The sequence below is a fragment of the Fistularia commersonii genome, chromosome 29 (genome assembly GCF_037954325.1).
Source record: "Fistularia commersonii isolate RoL2024-O1a breed Wild chromosome 29, RoL_Fcom_v1.0, whole genome shotgun sequence".
NCBI lineage: Eukaryota > Metazoa > Chordata > Actinopteri > Syngnathiformes > Fistulariidae > Fistularia > Fistularia commersonii.
In genome coordinates this window covers 5435412-5454236 of record NC_141312.1, presented here as the reverse complement: position 1 = coordinate 5454236, position 18825 = coordinate 5435412, and the positions used below count along the sequence as shown (strand labels likewise).

At 43.7% G+C, this 18825-nt stretch overlaps 1 protein-coding gene and 1 non-coding gene across 4 annotated transcripts; one reads left to right on the top strand and one right to left on the bottom strand.

The window, feature by feature from the left end:
- Nucleotides 1-3176: 3176 nt before the first annotated feature.
- On the top strand, nt 3177-18224 carry uspl1 (ubiquitin specific peptidase like 1). Of its 3 annotated transcripts, XM_086177006.1 has the most exons (10): nt 3183-3302; nt 3377-3454; nt 4082-4238; nt 4522-4644; nt 4756-5254; nt 8317-8427; nt 9066-9195; nt 12239-12364; nt 14040-14200; nt 16277-18224. In XM_086177006.1, exons 3-10 carry the CDS (start codon nt 4113-4115, stop codon nt 17854-17856), a joined length of 2856 nt encoding a protein of 951 aa, XP_086033132.1. In that variant the 5' UTR covers nt 3183-3302; nt 3377-3454; nt 4082-4112; the 3' UTR covers nt 17857-18224. The 3 variants fall into 3 exon arrangements, with proteins under 3 accessions (XP_086033133.1, XP_086033132.1, XP_086033131.1); XM_086177007.1 differs by lacking the exon at nt 3377-3454 and having other exon boundaries at nt 3177-3302; XM_086177005.1 differs by lacking the exons at nt 3183-3302; nt 3377-3454 and having other exon boundaries at nt 3499-4238.
- Nucleotides 18225-18639: 415 nt separating this feature from the next.
- trnae-uuc (transfer RNA glutamic acid (anticodon UUC)) lies at nt 18640-18711 on the bottom strand. Its single transcript has one exon. It is a non-coding gene; the product is annotated as a tRNA-Glu (tRNA).
- Between the last annotated feature and the right edge of the window lie 114 nt (nt 18712-18825).

Genomic DNA, 18825 nt, shown 5'->3' with positions numbered 1-18825 from the left:
CGTTTGGCGAAATGCAACCGGGCGACATTGTTTACATCCGTGCGAGGGATTCACGACGCGCCTCTTCCATCCATGTGGGTTATTTAAGCTCTGGATCCGATCGTTGGGTGCTGGTGGGGGGGTTGCTGTGTGTTCTGAAGCTAAACCACAGCGGCGAACGGGTTTTAATGGTAACCTTTAAACCCCCGCATACCCGGGCTTCATTTTCAACCTTTCGCCGAGGCAGAGGATTCAAGTTATACCGCACCAGACAGTGTTTCCTCATTCAACACGATACTAAGGCAAACTTTAATCTGCACTTTTAGCCCAGTCTTATTGCTGTATTTACTTACGGACTTGTAGACCTATCGCACCAAATCCAGTTGAGATAGATATACGGGAGAGCTTCACAGGGATGGATTATTTTGTACCCTCAGCACATCATCTTTTAAGATCTTTTTGTTACTTCTGCTTATGTTTCAGTACACGTGAACATTTTAAATACCTAATTTACAATATGTACACGAACAGGACATTGTAAGGGGTCTTACCTACAAGCTCACTATAGACTCAAAGTGCAAATTAATCAGGGCTCAAATAGATGAAGTCAATCAAAATCCTCATATTTATTGAAGACAAACAGGAGATTACAGATACTGTCCATCCATTCAGTTTAAAATGTTCACCTTTGTTTCATCCACTGTCAGCTGGGATTGGCACCATCCCTCAGGACAAGCCCTCAGGACAGTAAATGAATGAATGAATGAATGCTTGAAGACATTTTTGATCCCAAGTCAGCATTGTACAGTCCCATTTAGTTGGGGTACTGAGATGTCAGACTGTTCATGTCCTTGTTTGTTTTTTGTTTGTTTTATTTTTAAAATGCATTAGTGTAGAGCATGTTTGCTCTTTTAAAATATGCCTAATGATTTTGGGTGGGAGAGTTTAGCAATTTGAGCTATTTCACCCTTTGAGTACATTTCATAACTGTGTTTTCCTAATATCCTATAATCATATTATTAAAACTCAATAAATATAGTTTCTGCAAATATGTATGATAAAGATATGCACACATATCTCATATGTACATGGATGTGTGTACGTACATATATATATATATTTATATGTATCTGAAGCAATGTGTGTGTGTGTGTGTGTGTATGTAAATAAAATTGATGTGTGTGTGTGTGTGTGTGTGTGTGTGTGTGTGTGCACAGTGCACATGTGTTTGCAATTTTTATACTTTTTACTGCAGCCCTATCCAGGAAATGGCACTTGCCTCTATTGTATTTAGTTGGAGCAGTTAGGGCAGGTGGATGAAATGATTGGAAACCCCTCTTTTGCAGTGTTTATCCATATTTGTTTATACCATATTTTTCTACTTAAAACTGATGGGTTAATTTTAGATTGAGAGAAGCCCTAATCATTAATGCCACCATCACCCATAGTTATTTCAGATGAACTGTGCTCTGTGGCTCATCTATTTTCCTCCGCTTATGGTCAGTTTGCTCTGAGGCAGCAGTTGAAGTAGAGGGGCCCGGAAATCCCTCTCCGGCCACTTTGTCCAGCTATTGCGATGGAATCGTGAGGCATTCCCAGGCCAGTTGAGAGACATAGTCCCTCCAGCGTGTCCCTGGTCTTTCCCCAGGCCGTCCTCCCGATGGGATGTGCCCTGAACACCTCCCCAGGGGGGGTGCCCAGGAGGCATCCAGACCACGTTGCCCGAGCAACCTCATCTGGCACCTCTCAATGCGGAGGAGCAGTGGCTTTATGGCATCCTGCTACTTTAAATAGTCAGCGCTAAAAAATTCCTTTACAGTATGTTTTAAAAAACTTGTAGTTTTAACATTGATTTGTAACCTTTTTGCAAATCGTATAGCTCCATTCAGATTCCTCTGTGATGGAACTTACTTTCTGACTTAAAGGCCGACGCTTTAGCGCCACCATTGGGCCTTACAGATTTCAAAAATAAAACTGACAGGCTGAGTAGTCTCTGAATAACTATGATTTCATGCTATGAAATTGTCCTAAATTTGGAACTTCCTAGTATTGCATGGATATTCAATGACGTCACAATAATCAGACAGATCAATGATGTTTACATTTAACCTGCTGTTGTCGAAATGATCACATCTACAAAAAATATGAGTTTCTATTCACCCCTCATGAAGCTAGGCTTCTAGAAATTTACTTACCCATCGCTCCTGGTATAGAAACAAAGAAAAATGGCTGACGGAGAGTTTATTCTTATCCTTGAATTAAGAATGGGAAGGATGAACTGATTCCAAATGCCAATCACAACCCAGACTCAGGCCACATGTTTGCTTGTGATGCTGGCTGTCTGTGTCTCATTTTGCATCAGGAGATGCCATGGCAGAAAGCTATAGCCTGCTCATGAGGCGAGGAGGCGGCCGGTTTATGCATTCTAATGAGTGCTCCCTGGGAAAAATATGCAAATTCATTTTGTCATCAGAGGAAAAATAGAGGACAGGAGAACGGCTCACGCAGGAGGGGCTTAAGGGAGGAGGGCACATGCAGGAGGCGGGATTCAGTGGTGTAAAAAGGAGGCATGTTTGGATGGCCGTCTGGGTGTGTGTATGTGTGAGGCTGTTGGGGATTTCAAGCGCAAAAGAAACCACAACTGAGTTGTATTTAATCAATATAAGGAAGTGAGTGACCTCCCCCCTCCCCAACCCCATCCAATCATCTCAACCTCTTTACTCAAGCCCATGCATCGTGGGTTTACAAAATTGCAAAATTAAAAGTAAAACAATTGACAAGACCATTAATTATACAGATAAACTAAATCCAATGTATTTCTGGTTAAGTATTTTGCTATAAACAGACCGTAAACAAATTAATAGACCAAAAGAAAATCGAGATCTTGAATCTGTTAATAATTTTATGTACTTTCAACTTTGATCAATCACAAGATCAGTACAGTTTTTACACAACCTCTAAAATGTAGAAGGCTTTTTGTAAAGGCAGGAAAGGTATCACCTGCAGCCATCGAGACTAAAAACAAAAACGTATTGCGAGTGTTATTTGACAGATGTTTACCAGGCGGATAATGTAGCACACACTACGTTAACATGACCGCGTTGGGGACATTTAGTGGGTCCGCCGTGTGAGAGTAGTTCCTGGCGGAACCATGTTTCGTCAGACAAACGGGGACGACAAAGGCTGCTGCACAACAACCGGCGAGCGGAACAAGAACGTTTCCTGCACGAAATTGGCGGCGCGGCGCACATGGAATCCCTCTGTAAATGGAATCGATGTGTGCTCAGTATCTCAAAATCAACCCCGATTTAGATTTTATTTCGGTAAGTTCAATTATAATACAGTGAGAAAGTCGTAAATTTTCCCGGTGCTTCATAATATTGTGTCCCGATTGTAGGGTAGCATGTTAGCATCAGACGGCTAAGTGCCGGACGCGGCACGTCCTAGTTGCAGCATGGTGGCTTGTCAGAGAACAGTATGTATTCCTTTCATGGTAAAGGCTAAGCTATTAGCCCATTCGAAAGTTAAGGATTTTTGTAAATTTACTATGTATCGCTGTGACGTTTTTGCTAAAAAATATCGTATAAGCTTGTGTATACATACGAAAAGGTGGCATAACTTACGTGTCAATGTGTACATGCACCGTCCACACGTTTTAGTAAAATGTCTTTCATATGTTTTCTCATTGGCCAAGTTTTAGATCCCAGCACGCTTGGATAAAAGGTCAAATTGGCCCAGTGGTCCCACTTGTGTTCTTGTAAACACAGTTCAATGTTAGCTAGTAATTACAGCACTATAATTAAACACTTACAATTATACCATTCAAATTGAACCCTGTCACCAAAGGATAATATTTGTGAAGCAGTCTTTTTTTTATGGTTAAAGTCATCCTTAGAGTTGGTTCTAATATTTGGCCAGTCCTAATTCTCAAAAAAAGAGTGGATATAAGTGTGAGTACAATTTTTCATCATCCATAAGCGATATAATGTATTGAATTGATTCAATGTAGGTATGCCTCAAATATTGACAAGTGTGCAGTGCAATGCATTTGAGTGATCACTCAAATGCATTGTTTGATTCATCGCTGTGTTTCTCTTCTCAGCTCCCACAGAGGTGAGCCAGGTTGCGGTGACATGGTCATATGTTTTGAATGGCAGCGGGCAGCTGTGGACCAGAGAAGAAACGGTGGTTTGCCCATGACTGGTGAAAACACTGGTTTGGGGGCGTTGGCCTCTCCACTGGTGGGGTATTTGGGAAAAGTCAGTAGAGCTCTTGCTTTCTTTTCACTGTTGTCACTTGCGCAAAGCTGAATTTGAAAAATACTGTGAATGGGCAGTACAAATCAAACTGGTGCTATGGAAGAAAAAAGACAAACGGAAATCTTTAGTAAAAGGCGAAATGTTTCGATCCATACTGATATGGACATGTAATGGTACAGATGAAGAACCTTTTGAAAGTGGTTCAAGAAACTGAATTATTAATCATATTGATGCATCTGAAGTTTAAAAGTATTATGAATAACTTATTCTTTCCCCCCCTAAGGTTCATGAACGAGCTGCTGCACTGGAACATTGTCCCTGGTGCACTTCAAAAGGCTTGGTGTTTGCCCTGCGGTCTTACCGCATTAACCTCCAGGAGTCAATTACTCTCTGTACTAATCCACAGGTTTGTCCCAGCCAAATCCGATTCCATTGCATTTGTTTCATTTTTTTGCCAAGGTTTTTTTTTTTCCCTTTTTTTTTTTTTTTTTAAACTTTTCATATCTTTCCAAAACAGTGCCTCTTCCCTCTGGTCAGCCAACCCTTGGAAAATGTATTGGAAAGCTTGGTTCCTTTGGAGAACAAAGATGGGAAAAAAACAAAGCCTCCATCGGAACCGGAAAGTGAAGAGCAAGTTAATACCAAAAGTCCACGAGCGATTGACCTGGACAGCCTCTGTCCAAAAGATTCACAGGTTAGCAACGGGGAGGGCCCACTCACAGAGCCACCAGAAGGGAAATCGCCCCAAGAAGAGGATAGTGTTCAGGAAAAGAAACCAGAGAATTCTGCCTCAGCTCCAAAGTCAGTGGCGCACGTAACTCTGCCCGGTCCACTTTTCTGGAAGAACAGCCATAACTTGTGTTGGCTGGATTCCCTGCTTGTCGCTTTTGTCAATTGCAAGAGTTTGAAAAGGTGCAAGCCGAACGAGGAGCCCCAGAATCCGCCCGTCTGGAATCTGATAAGAGAATATGAAAATATTTGTGCCGAAATCCAAGTCCATCAGGAGACTGGAAAGGGTGAGTCAAAGAAGTCTTTTACATGATTTTGTTGTGATCATTTTGTAGTATTGCATTTGAAAACCCTCAGAAGCCAAAGGGTTGCTCACATCCAAGCCGTGATTTACGGAAATGGTGTGTATGTTGACATTTGGTGATTTTGCATGATTGATTTTACAAAACTTCAACCCTTGTAGCATTAAGTGTTTTCAGCACTATCCATTCTACCTCCTCTGCAAGTCTCAACAGCTTCTCCCTTTCACATGAGGGGTGCAGGCGCGAGTTCTGAGAGCCTCAGGCACCGGGGGTCTTTTCGCTAGGAACCGTGGTTTTTTTACCCACAACCGAATGTAAATACACTGTCTAGAAACACTGCACTGAAGATAAGGACTGTAAATTACCCTTCATTTGTTCATCTTACTTTATTATAATAATATTTGCCAACCTGGGCCCGAGTCTCTACTAAGTGCTTTAGTATAGTACCGGTTTGAAACCAAACATCTTGGGGCATTTTCAAGCGGCAGGTATAGACTTGGGTCTTTCTCCGGGATGTTCCACGGGGGCTAACTTCTTTTTAAACAATTTAAAAAATTTAGACGTGTCCGTAGGCGAGAGAAGAATACAGTTTATATCGAGTTGATCCCATGTGTTAAAAAAAACTTAGTATGTACGTTTCATTAATTAAGGCGGCATAGATCCCCCTGATTTTTCCAGTAACTTGTGTTGATAGGCGGTTGATTGTTGAGCTGCATGCTGAGAGATCGGCAACACAGTGTCTGTTGGCATGAGTAACAAAGCACTAGTTTTCCAAGTGTTTGCCACTGGTAATGCTGCAGGTTTAATTTGATGGTGCTTTTCCTGAGCACGGTTCTTCAGCACTTCTCAGTTTTTTAATGCTAGTTTCAGCCCTTGACAGCCCATAGAAACACATTGTTACTGCCAGACATTAATTTTAGATGTGTATATATATACACAATGTTTTTGTGATTTAATTGTCTGTTTTATTCGAAACTAAAGAGACAGTTTACTCTTTCCTCAAGGGGCAAACATGATGTCTAAAGGTATCAGTTGGCATCCATGGTTCTAAATACAATGAAAGTGTGTTTCCTACCTAAAGTAGAAAAGCCATATTCTCTGTATAACTAGTATGACTGGTGCCAGGTCGTGATGCAGCAGGTGTTTAAACATTACAATGTCTTGGTGTGCACATCCTTACACTTAAATTACACAAACCAGTCCCCTAACTAGAACTTGGCAGCAGCAATGACGGAAACATTACCTTTCTGCAGCAAGAAACGTTGAGGAGAACCTGACCTCAAACTTGTTGTTTAGAAAGAAAAAAAGCACCTTCCAAGTATTAATACCATGCAATCATTGGGCGTTTTTCATAAAGATGGTGCAAGGCGGCTTCAGCCTCTGCCCTGTCTCTTTGTGTCGGACTCAGACTTCATGGGGATGCTACACTTTTAACAGAATGTACAAACAGTTGTCGAATTAAAAATGATTTTACCTGAATACTACAGATCAAGATCCTTCCCGACTTAGAAAAATTTGATTTATCGCTACGGCTTTTACAAGAAAAGCAAGTGGCACCTTTTCATGCTCTCTGCCAAATTTTGAAAATGTACATTTTACATCTAAAAGAACAAAAAAACACGCTTGTCTGTCTCCCTGGGGAAATGGCTTGTGCAGCAGTTTTAAACAGGCTTTGTTTGCTTTACCAGTTCAGTCTGATGTCCAGTCTTGATGAAAGTGAGTCACATAGATTTCAGAACATGAAGATCAGAGTTTCGTAAGAATCATTTTGCTCAGTAAAGGCGGTGGATAAATGTTTTTTGGGGGGAGTTTCTTACACATTTTTACTGTTTCTGAAATCTTTAAGACATCAGGTCAACAAAGTTTCAGTTATCAGGCTGAACATTATCTGTGACCAATTTCATAAGCACTATTTGGATTATCTGATGTTGAATTTGTCATAGTCTTGTAGATATGGCAACATAGATATAGCAAAACAAATTCTCTGATAATAGGCTTGAATATTTTTCCACCTATCATGACCCCCAGTCTGTACCAGGAGATACTTTATTTCCTAGTATTCCTATAAACACTGTTCTCAGTTACCTGTATGGTGTTCAGCACCACCGAAACCCTGATTTATTTTTTCAAATTATTTTTTTAACATAATTTAATCAAAATTTTTACCGCTGCAATGCGAGTTTGGAAGCACAGAGGCAGTGATCACCTGCGGAAAAAGATAGAAGTGACCAAAGGGGATCGTTTATGTCTATTGGGTACAACGCAAACGGAATATTCTGCCTTCTCAACTGTACATTTTCCAACCCCACAAAATGAGTTAGCCTGCACTGTCTATGTTTAACCCCCCGCCCCCACTGTCGGAGTTTGGTGAAGCTATCAAAGAAGAAAAAAAAAGTACATTTACAGAGCCCCTCAGCAGAATCCCAACCAGTGTCTGCCCGGAGTAACACCCAGAACAACTGATGTGTGAAGTTTGACATCTAGTGGCAAAAACTCTGTGTACCTGTCTCGTATTTGTTTTAATATTAAAGTGGTGTGAAAAATGTACAATGACCCGATTCTATTTAACGTAGAATTTAAGAAGTTCGAGGCAAAAAAAAAGAAGAATTGTGAGTGTAAAAGAAAAAAAAAACCAAAGCTATTATATGCATTATGCAAAGACCTGAAATGAATATCATTTTTGAATGTTATGAGGTAAATTCTTCCAACCCAAAATGAACACAATGTGCATTCCAAGTTGTGATGTAGTACACAATTCCAGGACATGGATGTGAGTCAGACCTGACTGGACTCGGAATCGCACTCGCATTCAGGACACCTACAGCCCGAGTCCGGATACCCCACGTTATTTGACCATCATTTTTTATTTAAGGGTTCCCAAAAAGTACTAATGCCAACAAAGAGAGCTGCAGATTACATTGACTCTAATACTCTAATACTCTAATGTCTCTAATAGTTGAGAATGTAATTGGGATTATGGTTATGACTCGTCCGTGTGACTTTGTTTGCAGTTTCTTTATCTAAGGTGTCCCTTTCTCTTTCCCTAGATGGCTCTGTTCAGGTACCGAATCACGCGCTGCAAAAGGCAAACGCAGACCTGCAGTGCCTCAGGATGTCAATCTTTGAACTCCTGAAGCCGCAGCTCCATTGCCGTCTGGGTAAGACTCATCCGTCTATCGAATAGCCCGCAGCAGAGAGTGTGAAATTCTCCAGTCCAACATTTGTCCACTTAAATTGACACTCATTCGTGCGTTGAACCCGCAATGGACCGGGCGGAGATCAGAGAGGCGGCGTCAAGTGCCGAACTGTACTGTCAATATTATGTACATATCCATTTACCTTTCTTCTCGGTATTTGCAGTGCCCTGCGTGTTGATATAAAGAACAGAGTGAATACTCATGTGAAAACTGACAAACAGCCGGGCAAAAAATAATGTCGACGGAATATATTAAGAGCATTTTCAGCCGCATGTCTGAAGCCACCGGCCTCGATGGGATGCTACCGCTAGATTAGAACCAGTATGTAAATTCTGCAAAGCTAGTGTGAGCTCTGAGGTGTTTGAGCGAAGGCTTTTCAGACAGTGATCCCAGGGCCCCGCTGTCCATTCACGTGAGACCGCATGAATATTAAGCCAAATTTATGCGAGCCGATTCTATTACACTACAGTAATCTGTTCATTAGGCTAGGAAGAGCTGAGCGGACCGCAAATTATTGTCGGCTTCGTCGTCCAGCGAGCTCCTTGCCGCGCGCGTGACGATGCGCTTGAATTTGTGCCTGTGTGTCTGTGCCTTTTCAGGTCAGAAAGAAACGCCGGTGTTCGCCATGCCACTTTTGCTCCGGAAGGATTCTTGGGCGGAGCCACTCTTTCAAGCCACCTTTCAATGGGATTTCACTTGCAGCCAGTGCAGAGCATTTTCACGTGAAGTGTGGGTGTTCACAATGTTCACAATACGCATTGCCCTTCACACACATCAGACTCCCGAGTCTTTTGACAGAATTTCAACACATTTCACCAAAGTGACAGTATATTTAAATACATATTGTTTGTCATAGAAACCAAACACAGTTTCCTTTTGGAGATGAATGAGGTATACAACAATGAGTCAAGAATTTAGTTTTTATCCATGCTCAAATGGCTATACGCTTTGGCAATCGATCTGCTTAAATTATTGACATTCATCAGTCCGTCAGAGGTTTTCTTTTATTTCGTGTTTGATGGAGAAAAATCTGATCCAGATCCGTCTGGAGTATCAGAGGCCGGTGAACGCAAAGTCCATTATGGACATTTTGAAGTGGTTCCAGCAATTTTAATGGCATCTTACTGTCACAATCATTGTAATGATCCCATCCGCTCCTCATGCTTTCTGGCGTCTTGGGAGTAACATCCCCACAACCTCGCCGTTTCTCTTCTAACTCACCCCTCAAAAGGTTTCAAACTGTGTCCTTAAAGCTTTCCCTTAAAAAGAAGGGAGTTATTCCCTTCGCCGCAGCGCAGTCTCCACGTCCATATATATTTCCTACTGTGGAAATTCGTCTCACCGTTTCATTACGCTGGTCGCAACGACCCGTCCGATGATTCAACGCAACGTGTTCTGTTAGGATTATTGTGTCTGCTCATCATTATATGTTCTTTGCATCCAACTCTGTTTCACATTATCCCTGCTCTGGCCCGGACTAAATGCAGATTCCTTTATTATTATCCCATCGCTGCCACCACTTAAACCGTTCTCCGTGCCATGCCCCCCGCCCTATTTTCGACCGCTCCTTTTTACCCGGCGTGTCTCCTCTAATTTGAAAGGGCGTTCAGGAATGTGCCGGAACGTACACAGGAGTGACCGTTTTCCCCTCAATCGAAAACAGCGCGTCATGAAGCAGAACCAGATGCCCCCCCCCGTATGGACGCTCTCACTGATTTCAAAAGTAATACATTGCCCGAAGTTGGCCCTTTCGGGGGAACGGCACGGGAACGGCACGGAAACGGCCGACCAATCGGCCGCAAACACACCATCGGATGCTCCGTTGTTGAACTCCTGACGGCAGGGGTCAGCAACTGAAGCCCGTTTCCCCGTAAGCCACCGTTACAGATCTATAAACAGTTTACTGTTATTCCGTTAAATGCTGGAATGAGGCGTGATGTGGCAGGCGGCATGGTCCCCCCGTATGTTGTCATACAGGGTTTGCTCCATGAGAGGCGGGGGAACACGAATGGGAAGGTGATCTCACCAAGCACAGTGGTGGGCGGGTGTGTAAAGGTTGATGCATAGGGGTGGAATGGGTGTGTGTGTGTGTGTCACTGATGTGATGTTACATTAGTGCCCTCACTATGTCACAAAAGGGATGTGATATCACAGAGGGGGGTTTGGGTGGAGTCATGCTATTAGAAAGGGCGGTTGCCGTGGCACCGTGAAAGCGGATTCTCTTATGTCGCAGGAGGGGCTGTAAGCTCAACTCGGGCCGAACTCGGATGACAGGTCACGGGGTGCATAGGGAACTGTAATGTCTTTCTCGTGTCTTTGCCCGTTTGCAGTACGCTGGACGTCACGGGGGGGGGATGTTGCATGATAAAACACCGGCCAAGATGGGGACGCTGTGAAGACACAGGACGAATCGCCGTTTGCGTTTATGTGGCAGCTTGTGTTGAAAAAAAAACCACCACCCCCATCCCTCACCAGATAGGTTCTTATCAACCTCAAAAGATTTAATCATACGATCTGGTCATCAACCAACCATGTTTAGATGTTTTTTTTGTTTTTTTTAAAGAATTTGAGTTACTTGTTAATGTGTAATGTTTGGATCAAGGTAATGCATATAAAAATTGCATTTGGTTTTGCTAGTGGGATGGAAGAATTTTCCGGTAAAAATCCCAAGCGACGTGTCTCACAGTATCAGACGTTGTTAAGCAAAGGGGCGTCTGAGTGTGTTTGCAGCCGCGTTGTTTGCCGTCTTTATACCATCAGAATAGAGTGAACAGATACTAATCAGTAGAGACTGTTTCTGTACCCATGAGTATAAAGACGGCACATCCAGGGGGCCATCAAAGTCTCCTTTGTGAATTATTGTTTTCAGATGACCAGGTAAATAGATCCCATTCATTCGGTCGTACATTGTATCTTCACTTGACGGAGCAGACAAATTAGCAAAAGAAGCGGTCGCTTAGGCCAGAGTCAGTGGAAAAAAGGTACATGCCGAGCAACAGAAGCGGTTGGAAAACGGGTGAACGGGGGGGCACGGGTTTCCATTCCGGAGCAAAGTAGGAGTTAAAAGAAATAAAGGACAAAACACAAAAGAACGACAGGTGATAGAAGACTTGGTACTGTGGTTTCTACGGTTCAGGAAATTGTCAATGGGCTAAGGTTAAAACAATGGCGGTGATTCTTTTAGCATGCAGGAAACATGTAAGACACAGGCTGTGATGACAGAATGCCACCTGTGGAAGAATTTATTTATGTCAACAGTCGGGATATGAACAATTAAAGAGTTTTTTTTTTTCCAGGCTACAAGTTTGAAAGATTACCTTTAGTGCAACTTTGACTGCGGAGTAATAAGCTTGAAGAAATATCCTAGTAACAGTCAAACAACTTGACTTTGACTGCAGGGACCAGAAAAATGGAACCTGATGGTTGCAGCAATGCACCTCCGTGGATGCCAACATTCATAAAACCTCACTGGAAACCAGAATTAACAAAAATATATAACATTTTTTCAGAGGCAGTTCCCTCTTTGAAAAAACCGCCTCTCCTAGTTTTACCCAATATCAAAATCTTATGTCTTGTTCAAATCTATTGAAGTCTTAAATTTGGCCCGACTCCACAATAATTATCGTAATCATTAATTTTTTTTTATTTTTTTTTTGTTTATTTAAACCAGCAGAAATTAAGATGCCCATTTCCATCTCACAGTGTGAGTGGCAGCTGCTTGTAGTTTGTGCCAAACGTAAATGCATCTGTTTTGTCTTGTTTTTTTCCTCAGGGTCGTGAAAACTCTCCCCACTTTCACAAACCTCGCTCCCGACTGGCACCCGCTCCGTGCCAGCCACTGCGCACCGTGCAGCATCTGCCGCTCAAAGACCCAGACGAGGTCCATGGTGCTTCACAAGTAAGAATCCCATCTATTAAAGTTTTTTTTTTTTTTTTTTGTGGCTGTTTTTGAAAGAAAGTGTCTGGTTGTAGTTTCGCTTTAAAACGAATTCTACACGAGTAACCCGTTTGGAATTTCTACGACGATCGGCGTAAGACCTTAAGAAGTTTTACAACTGAATATATCCACAAGTGGAATGCAGTGGCTTGTAATTTTGTCCTATCAGGCCACCACCACAAAAGCAGACGGGTTAAACCTTGGGAAAAGCTGTTTGTTAGTCCCTAAAGCCAATGATGAACCAACGAGGGGTGTAGCTTTGATCGGCAGGTTTTCATTTTAGCCTGTGTGTCTGAGCATGGATATATAATTTGTATATCTATGCAAAACCGGGCATAATTAGCATGTATACAAACACACAATATAACATTGTGATGTCGTGGTAACTGTATTTTAGAATTCCCAGTTAAAGCTCCGTGCATCGTAAACTTTATTAGCCATTGCGATGCAAGTTGGGGGGCTTTTTCTTCTTTTGAATCAGTGGGATGCGATGCATTGTTTCAAATCCGTTGCTCCCTAACAACGCACGCCCCTCCCAGCATGTACACTCTGCCGAAGCCACGCGTGACTGGAGTCTTCCCTTCAATATGAAAGTTAAAAAAAAAAAAGGAAAGAAAAAAGAGTAACTCACAACTACCTGTGTGAAATTGTACTTTTAATGCCCAGATTGCTAAATTACAGCCATATTGGGGGGGCGGGGGGTTCTCCATCATCACACTTAACTTTATGAATGAGCAATGTAGATTGAAATCGGCGATGGTCTCTGTGTCCCACCCCTTGCTATGGTCCAGACAAAAGAGTGTGTGTGTGTGCGTCCGTGTGTGTGTGTCTGTCTGAGTGTTTGTTCGCGTGTGTGTGTGTGTGTGTGTTCGTGCCCACCCAAGTGTCACTCTCCATCTGACTCATTAAAGACCCTTACGTGAAGCGCAGAACCGTTGTTACAAACGTCGATACGGTAGCACGGAAGGAAGATTGTCAGAATACTAAACTTTATTAGCTGTATGCAAAGCCTGTGTTGTGTATAAGAATTAAACATCATGCTCATACTTTACCAGAATGCATTTATGGTGCAGAGATGCTACTTAAAACCAGCAGATATCAAATTGAATTAACCATCCAATGCTCAGTCAGGTCTGTGCTTTCGAATAGAGCTCTGACGTAAATCAAATATTGAATTGGCTAAAATCACAAAGCAGCGGTGGGGAATGCGAATATCTCCCGGGTTCTTCACCGTTTATGACAGTGAGTTCGATACCCCGCGACCATTTAGGCCCGTGATCCTGGTGGAAATGTGTTTGTATTATATATTTTTTCCGCAACATCAGCATTTTCACAGACCGGCGAGTAATTGATTGGTCGCTAAACGTCAGCTGTTTAGTTCTCGTCGCAAGTAAAGTCCATATTTCTGCCAAATCCTCAAATTCATGTGATGAGATATGTTGACATTACAACATTTCTACCCTGGATCTTACGATTAAATTACTAACGAAGCTACTCGTTTGCGTTTGTTTTTTCTGTTTTTTTTTCCCAATTATTTTGACTATAAAACAGTTACTTTTCTAGAAATCAGATGAGTTATTCAGCAGTCTCGCTCAGGTCCAGTGGTTCACCAGACTTTATCTTTGTGTGTCCGCAGAGTCTCGCCGGTGTTTGCCTTGCACTTCGTGCAGGGCCTCCCGAGCAATGACGTGAAGTCCTACTCCTTCGACTTCCAGGGGACACGCCACTCCGTCACGGCCGTCATACAGTACAAACAGAGGCTCGAGCACTTTGTCGCTTGGATCCGTCAGCCCGATGGTAAATCATGAGACGTCGGCATGCTAATACGTCATCGCATGATAAGGCGTGTCTGCTTGATCAAGTGCACAGTTGGACAATTTATTAGCCAGCAGGGGATGTTTGGTTTGCAAAGGAATTGTCACCTTCATAGGACTAAATGAAGCTCGATTGAATTAAAACTTGATACATATGTGTATAAGTATATGTGTGTGTGTGTGTGTGTGTGTGTGTGTGTGTGTGTGTACATATATATACACACACACACACACACATATATACTTATACACATATATATTAAGTTTATATATATATATATATATATATATATATATATATATATATATATATATATATACACTGCTTAAAAAAATAAAGGGAACACTTAAAAAACACATCCTAGATCTAAATGAATGAAATATTCTTATGAAATACTTTGCTCTTTACACAGTTGAATGTGGTGACAACAAAATCACACAAAAATGATCAATGGAAATCAATTGTATCAACCCGTGGAGGTCTGATTAGGAATCACACTCAAAATTAAAGTGTAAAAACAAACTCCAGGCTGATCCAACTTTGATGTAATGTCCTTAAAACAAGTCAAAATGAATCTGTGTTGCTTCCAGAGTGAACACTATGATTTCACAGAAGTGTGATTGACTTGGAGTTACAATGTGTTGTTCAAGTGTTCCCTTTATTTTTTTGAGTAGTATGTATATAAATCTCAATCCTTTATTTATCTATATACATCTATATATATATATATATATATATATAGATATATATATATATATACCCGCACACACACACACACACACACACACACACACACACACACATACACTTATATACACATATATATCAAGTTTTAATTCAGTTGAGCTTCATTCAGTATATATAAACACACACACATACGCACCCGGTTGGTTACGTTGAAGATTTTGAACCCCTTAAAAATTGAATCAACTCTTGTTGTTCGGTTCATGCATTTTGAGATTCTAATCTCCACGTAGGGGAGATTCATTTTCCGTCCCGAGTTGAATAAATCGGTGCCTCGGTGGCGGCTGAGGTTTTCTTAACTTGCGTCTACCACGTCTCGGCGTGTGAGATCCTACCCGGCCACTTATCGTTCTCGCTTGATGCGGAAAGAAGGTTTTATTGAAAAATCAAATTTCAAATGACTTTTCATTTTCAGGAATCTGGAAGACGATTTTTTTTTTTTTTTTTTATTACGGTGAATATATCCACTGAATGAATGATGAACCACTTAAACAAAGGAAAACAAACAATTCATGCAGTTCTTTTAAAAGAAAAAGCCAGTGATGAAGATGCATCCCCAGCTTTGGTGTCATTCCAAATGTACTTTGGTGCACAGGTTTATCACCTCGAATCACAGCACATTTGTCTCCTGACACTTTCCAAATCGGGGCGGGTCTCGATCGCGCGACAGTGGCGTTGAGGGAAAAAAAAAAGCCTCTCGCCATCGAGAAACCTTGAGCGGATCCGAGCCCATTATGGGGGCGGCCTTCTATCTGGATATGTTGGGGTAGAGGAGAGAGCGATACAGCCATCGAGATGGGGGGGGCACAGCCGCAAATGATCTCTTAATAAGAACAACAGTAGCGCTAACAGTTACATGGTGATCGCTGACGTGATACAAAAATAGCCATGATATTCGTAACTGAAAGTAACAATGGCAGGCACCTGGTGAGACTCTGCGTTAGATCAAACTACGCCCCCTGGGAACCTCCGAAATGTGAGCCCGGGGACTCGGGGGAAGATCTGAGGTTACTACCATGCAGTGACGAAGGGAGCGCAGACAGGATAAGTAGAGTGTGGGGGGGGGGGGGATCGCTCAGCGGCGTAGGCCTATGGCAGCATAGCATAATTTAACACTTCTATTTCACCTTTTTAGTCTCAGTGATACTCTTTATTGGATAAAAGGTTTTTTTATACGTATCAGTGATGTAATCCAGCCGTTACAGCTTAAGTGATGGCTCCCGCTGACTTTTTCTTATCATTAAGCACACGCAGATGCCGATATGTTTATCTTTCTCGTCCGTTTAAGTTTCTGCGCCCGTTTTTAAATTACAGACTCGTGGACGGAGTTCGACGACTTGCAACACCCCGTCTGCACGACCCATCGGACGCTCGCGGTGCCTGGCGAGGAGATGCACGTGGTCTTCTGGGAGGCGGAGGAGGACCGGGAGCCCGCCTGTTCTCCCTCCAGCGCGCCAGCTCGCTGCGCCCTGTCCAAGGCGGAAGAGGATGTCGGCCTACACGACGTATCGGACGAACCGATGCCCTGGGCCCTCGATCAGTCGGACATTGTGAGCGCGCTCTCCGGCGCGGACGCCGCCGCCGCCGCAAACGGGCTCGACACGTCGATCGGCTCCACGACTCTGCTCAACACCTTCGAGGGCCTCTCCCGTGACGACATAATCACACTCACGCTAGTAGAAGTACCAGGAGATTCTGCCGTGCCGCCGGAACCGCCGGCTCCAGTTCAATCCGGCCGGAATGGAGAAGTCAATCATCACTGCGCCCCGTCGGGCAACGGAACATCTCCGGCCCCTCCGGAGCTGCCCTCCTCTTCGCACTCGCCCACTACGGAGGCCAGAGATCCCACGCCGGTGGCCAACGGCAGCGGCCGCAGAAGGAGCGACCGAACAGGGAGCGGGGAGCAGGCCGCAAAGAAATCACGTCCGCAGCAGGCCAAAGCCGCCGCTGCTCAGGAGGGCACGCCCGTGGAAAACACACAACGGACGTCCCTCGAGTCCACAACCCGGCCCGGGTCTGCCGGCCGGCCCCCGGGCAGTAACCCGTACGCCCGCTGGTCGTTCATGCTCAGCAAACACCCGCACACTCAAGTCAAGAGTCCCGTTCCTCAACCCGAACCCGCCCGCCTCGCGCAAAACAAGCCCCTCCCTACAAGCCAGTCAACGCCCCACTTGACGAGGAGGCCGCAGGCTCCGGCGGCGCTCTTCCCCAAACCCCAGATCAGGATCGAGGACAGCGAGGGCCTCCCTCTGAAAGCCGCGGAGAGGTACGACGCCTTCGGTGTGAAGAGAACCACCGAACCCCTTTCGCCCGCGTGCACGGGTGACAAGCTGAAGGCGTTCCAGGCCGCTCCGCCCGCATCTCTCACTACGCTTCCCACGGCCAGAGCGAAGGCCTTGGCTGAAATATCCGCGTCGAGCAAACGCGGCCGCCCGTCTTCCAAAGCCCCCGCGGGTCTCAGCGACACGGACGCCCTCAGGTACAAGCTTCTGAAGAAACTGAAGGCGAAGAAGAAGAAACTCGCCAAGCTGAACAAACTGCTCGGTCACCTGGGGGGGGCCGAGTCCAAACCGGACAGCACCGACCTGTGGTCCCCCTCCACCGTCACCTCCAGCACTTTCGAAGGCAGCAACTGCGACGAACTGCTCTTAGACTTGCTCTCGCCGGCGACGACCGCCAGCAACCTGTCGCCGGACAGCTCCGGCTTTTTGGAAGGCACCGCCGACAGACAAGGCGGCGGGGCCCCGGCCGTCGGCAGCGCGCAGCCGGCGGCGCCCGCCCTGGACGCGCCCTGCACCGAGAGCTTCCTGGAGGAATTTTTCTCGCAGGCGGTGGCTCAGCAGCCGACCGACATGGAAATGGAGGTCCTCTGCGGGCTGGGCCTTCCCTTTTAAGCTGCAGAGGGGATGCGGTCGGTGAGCTCCTAGTTGAGGACGCGTGGACTCGTGTTAAATTCAAAACTACTTATTGGTTTTCGGCCATTAGTCAGGGCTCATCATACCATCGCTGCATTTTTTTTATTAAGAGTAATTTATGTTTTTCTACGTTTGATAGCATTCGTGAGGTTTTATGTCCGTAGGTGACAGATTTCTGTGAGTTTGGCACTTTGTAGACGAGATAGGATTACTGGGTTGAGTGAATCCACCCCCTTTACACGTTTTGGTTATGTTTTTTTTTTGTTTTTGCTCTGTTCTGACTTTATCAAACTGTTTGACATGATGATAGTTTTTGCATCATTTAATAAATACTGTAAATGTTGGCAGTTTCATGAACTGGTGGTGTTTTGCCCGCACTTTCAATGACAAATGTTGATGGTTTAGATTTAATGATTATTGTTGAGTTGGACCTGGCTGTATTTCAAATTATTTTCAGTCTGATAAGGAGATGATTCACATATTTATATATATCTTTTTTTATGTAATCAGATACCTCCTGGGCTGTTAATTTTATTAGCAAAAAAAAAATGGATGAACAAAATAAAATCCTTTTAAAAAAAATAATTCATCAACCTCTTACCTGGACCAATAGAAACACATATAAACTAGAGAAGCCTAAGAGAAAATGACGTGTATATGTCCAGTTTTGTGTTGGTCTGAACCTGGACGTAGGAAACAGTTATAACAAAGAAATAATAGCAATGATTTATTTTTCTTTTAAGAATATGAAGCAAAATTGTGTTCCCATACCGGGAGTCGAACCCGGGCCGCCTGGGTGAAAACCAGGAATCCTAACCGCTAGACCATATGGGAAATCTTCCTCAAAATGGCATGTTCCGACAATTTATTCAACGTCAGCAAATCTTTTTTTTTTTTTATTAGATTTATAATTTGGGTCTATACTCAGGAAGTTATAACACTCTTACA

Excerpts from the sequence above, each read along its gene's own strand:
- uspl1 (XM_086177005.1), top strand. The coding sequence starts at position 4,044 with ATGCATTGTTTGATTCATCGCTGTGTTTCTCTTCTCAGCTCCCACAGA. Across the intron at positions 4,645-4,755 it reads CTCTCTGTACTAATCCACAG|TGCCTCTTCCCTCTGGTCAG; the intron begins GTTTGTCCCAGC and ends TTTCCAAAACAG. Across the intron at positions 8,428-9,065 it reads GCAGCTCCATTGCCGTCTGG|GTCAGAAAGAAACGCCGGTG; the intron begins GTAAGACTCATC and ends GTGCCTTTTCAG.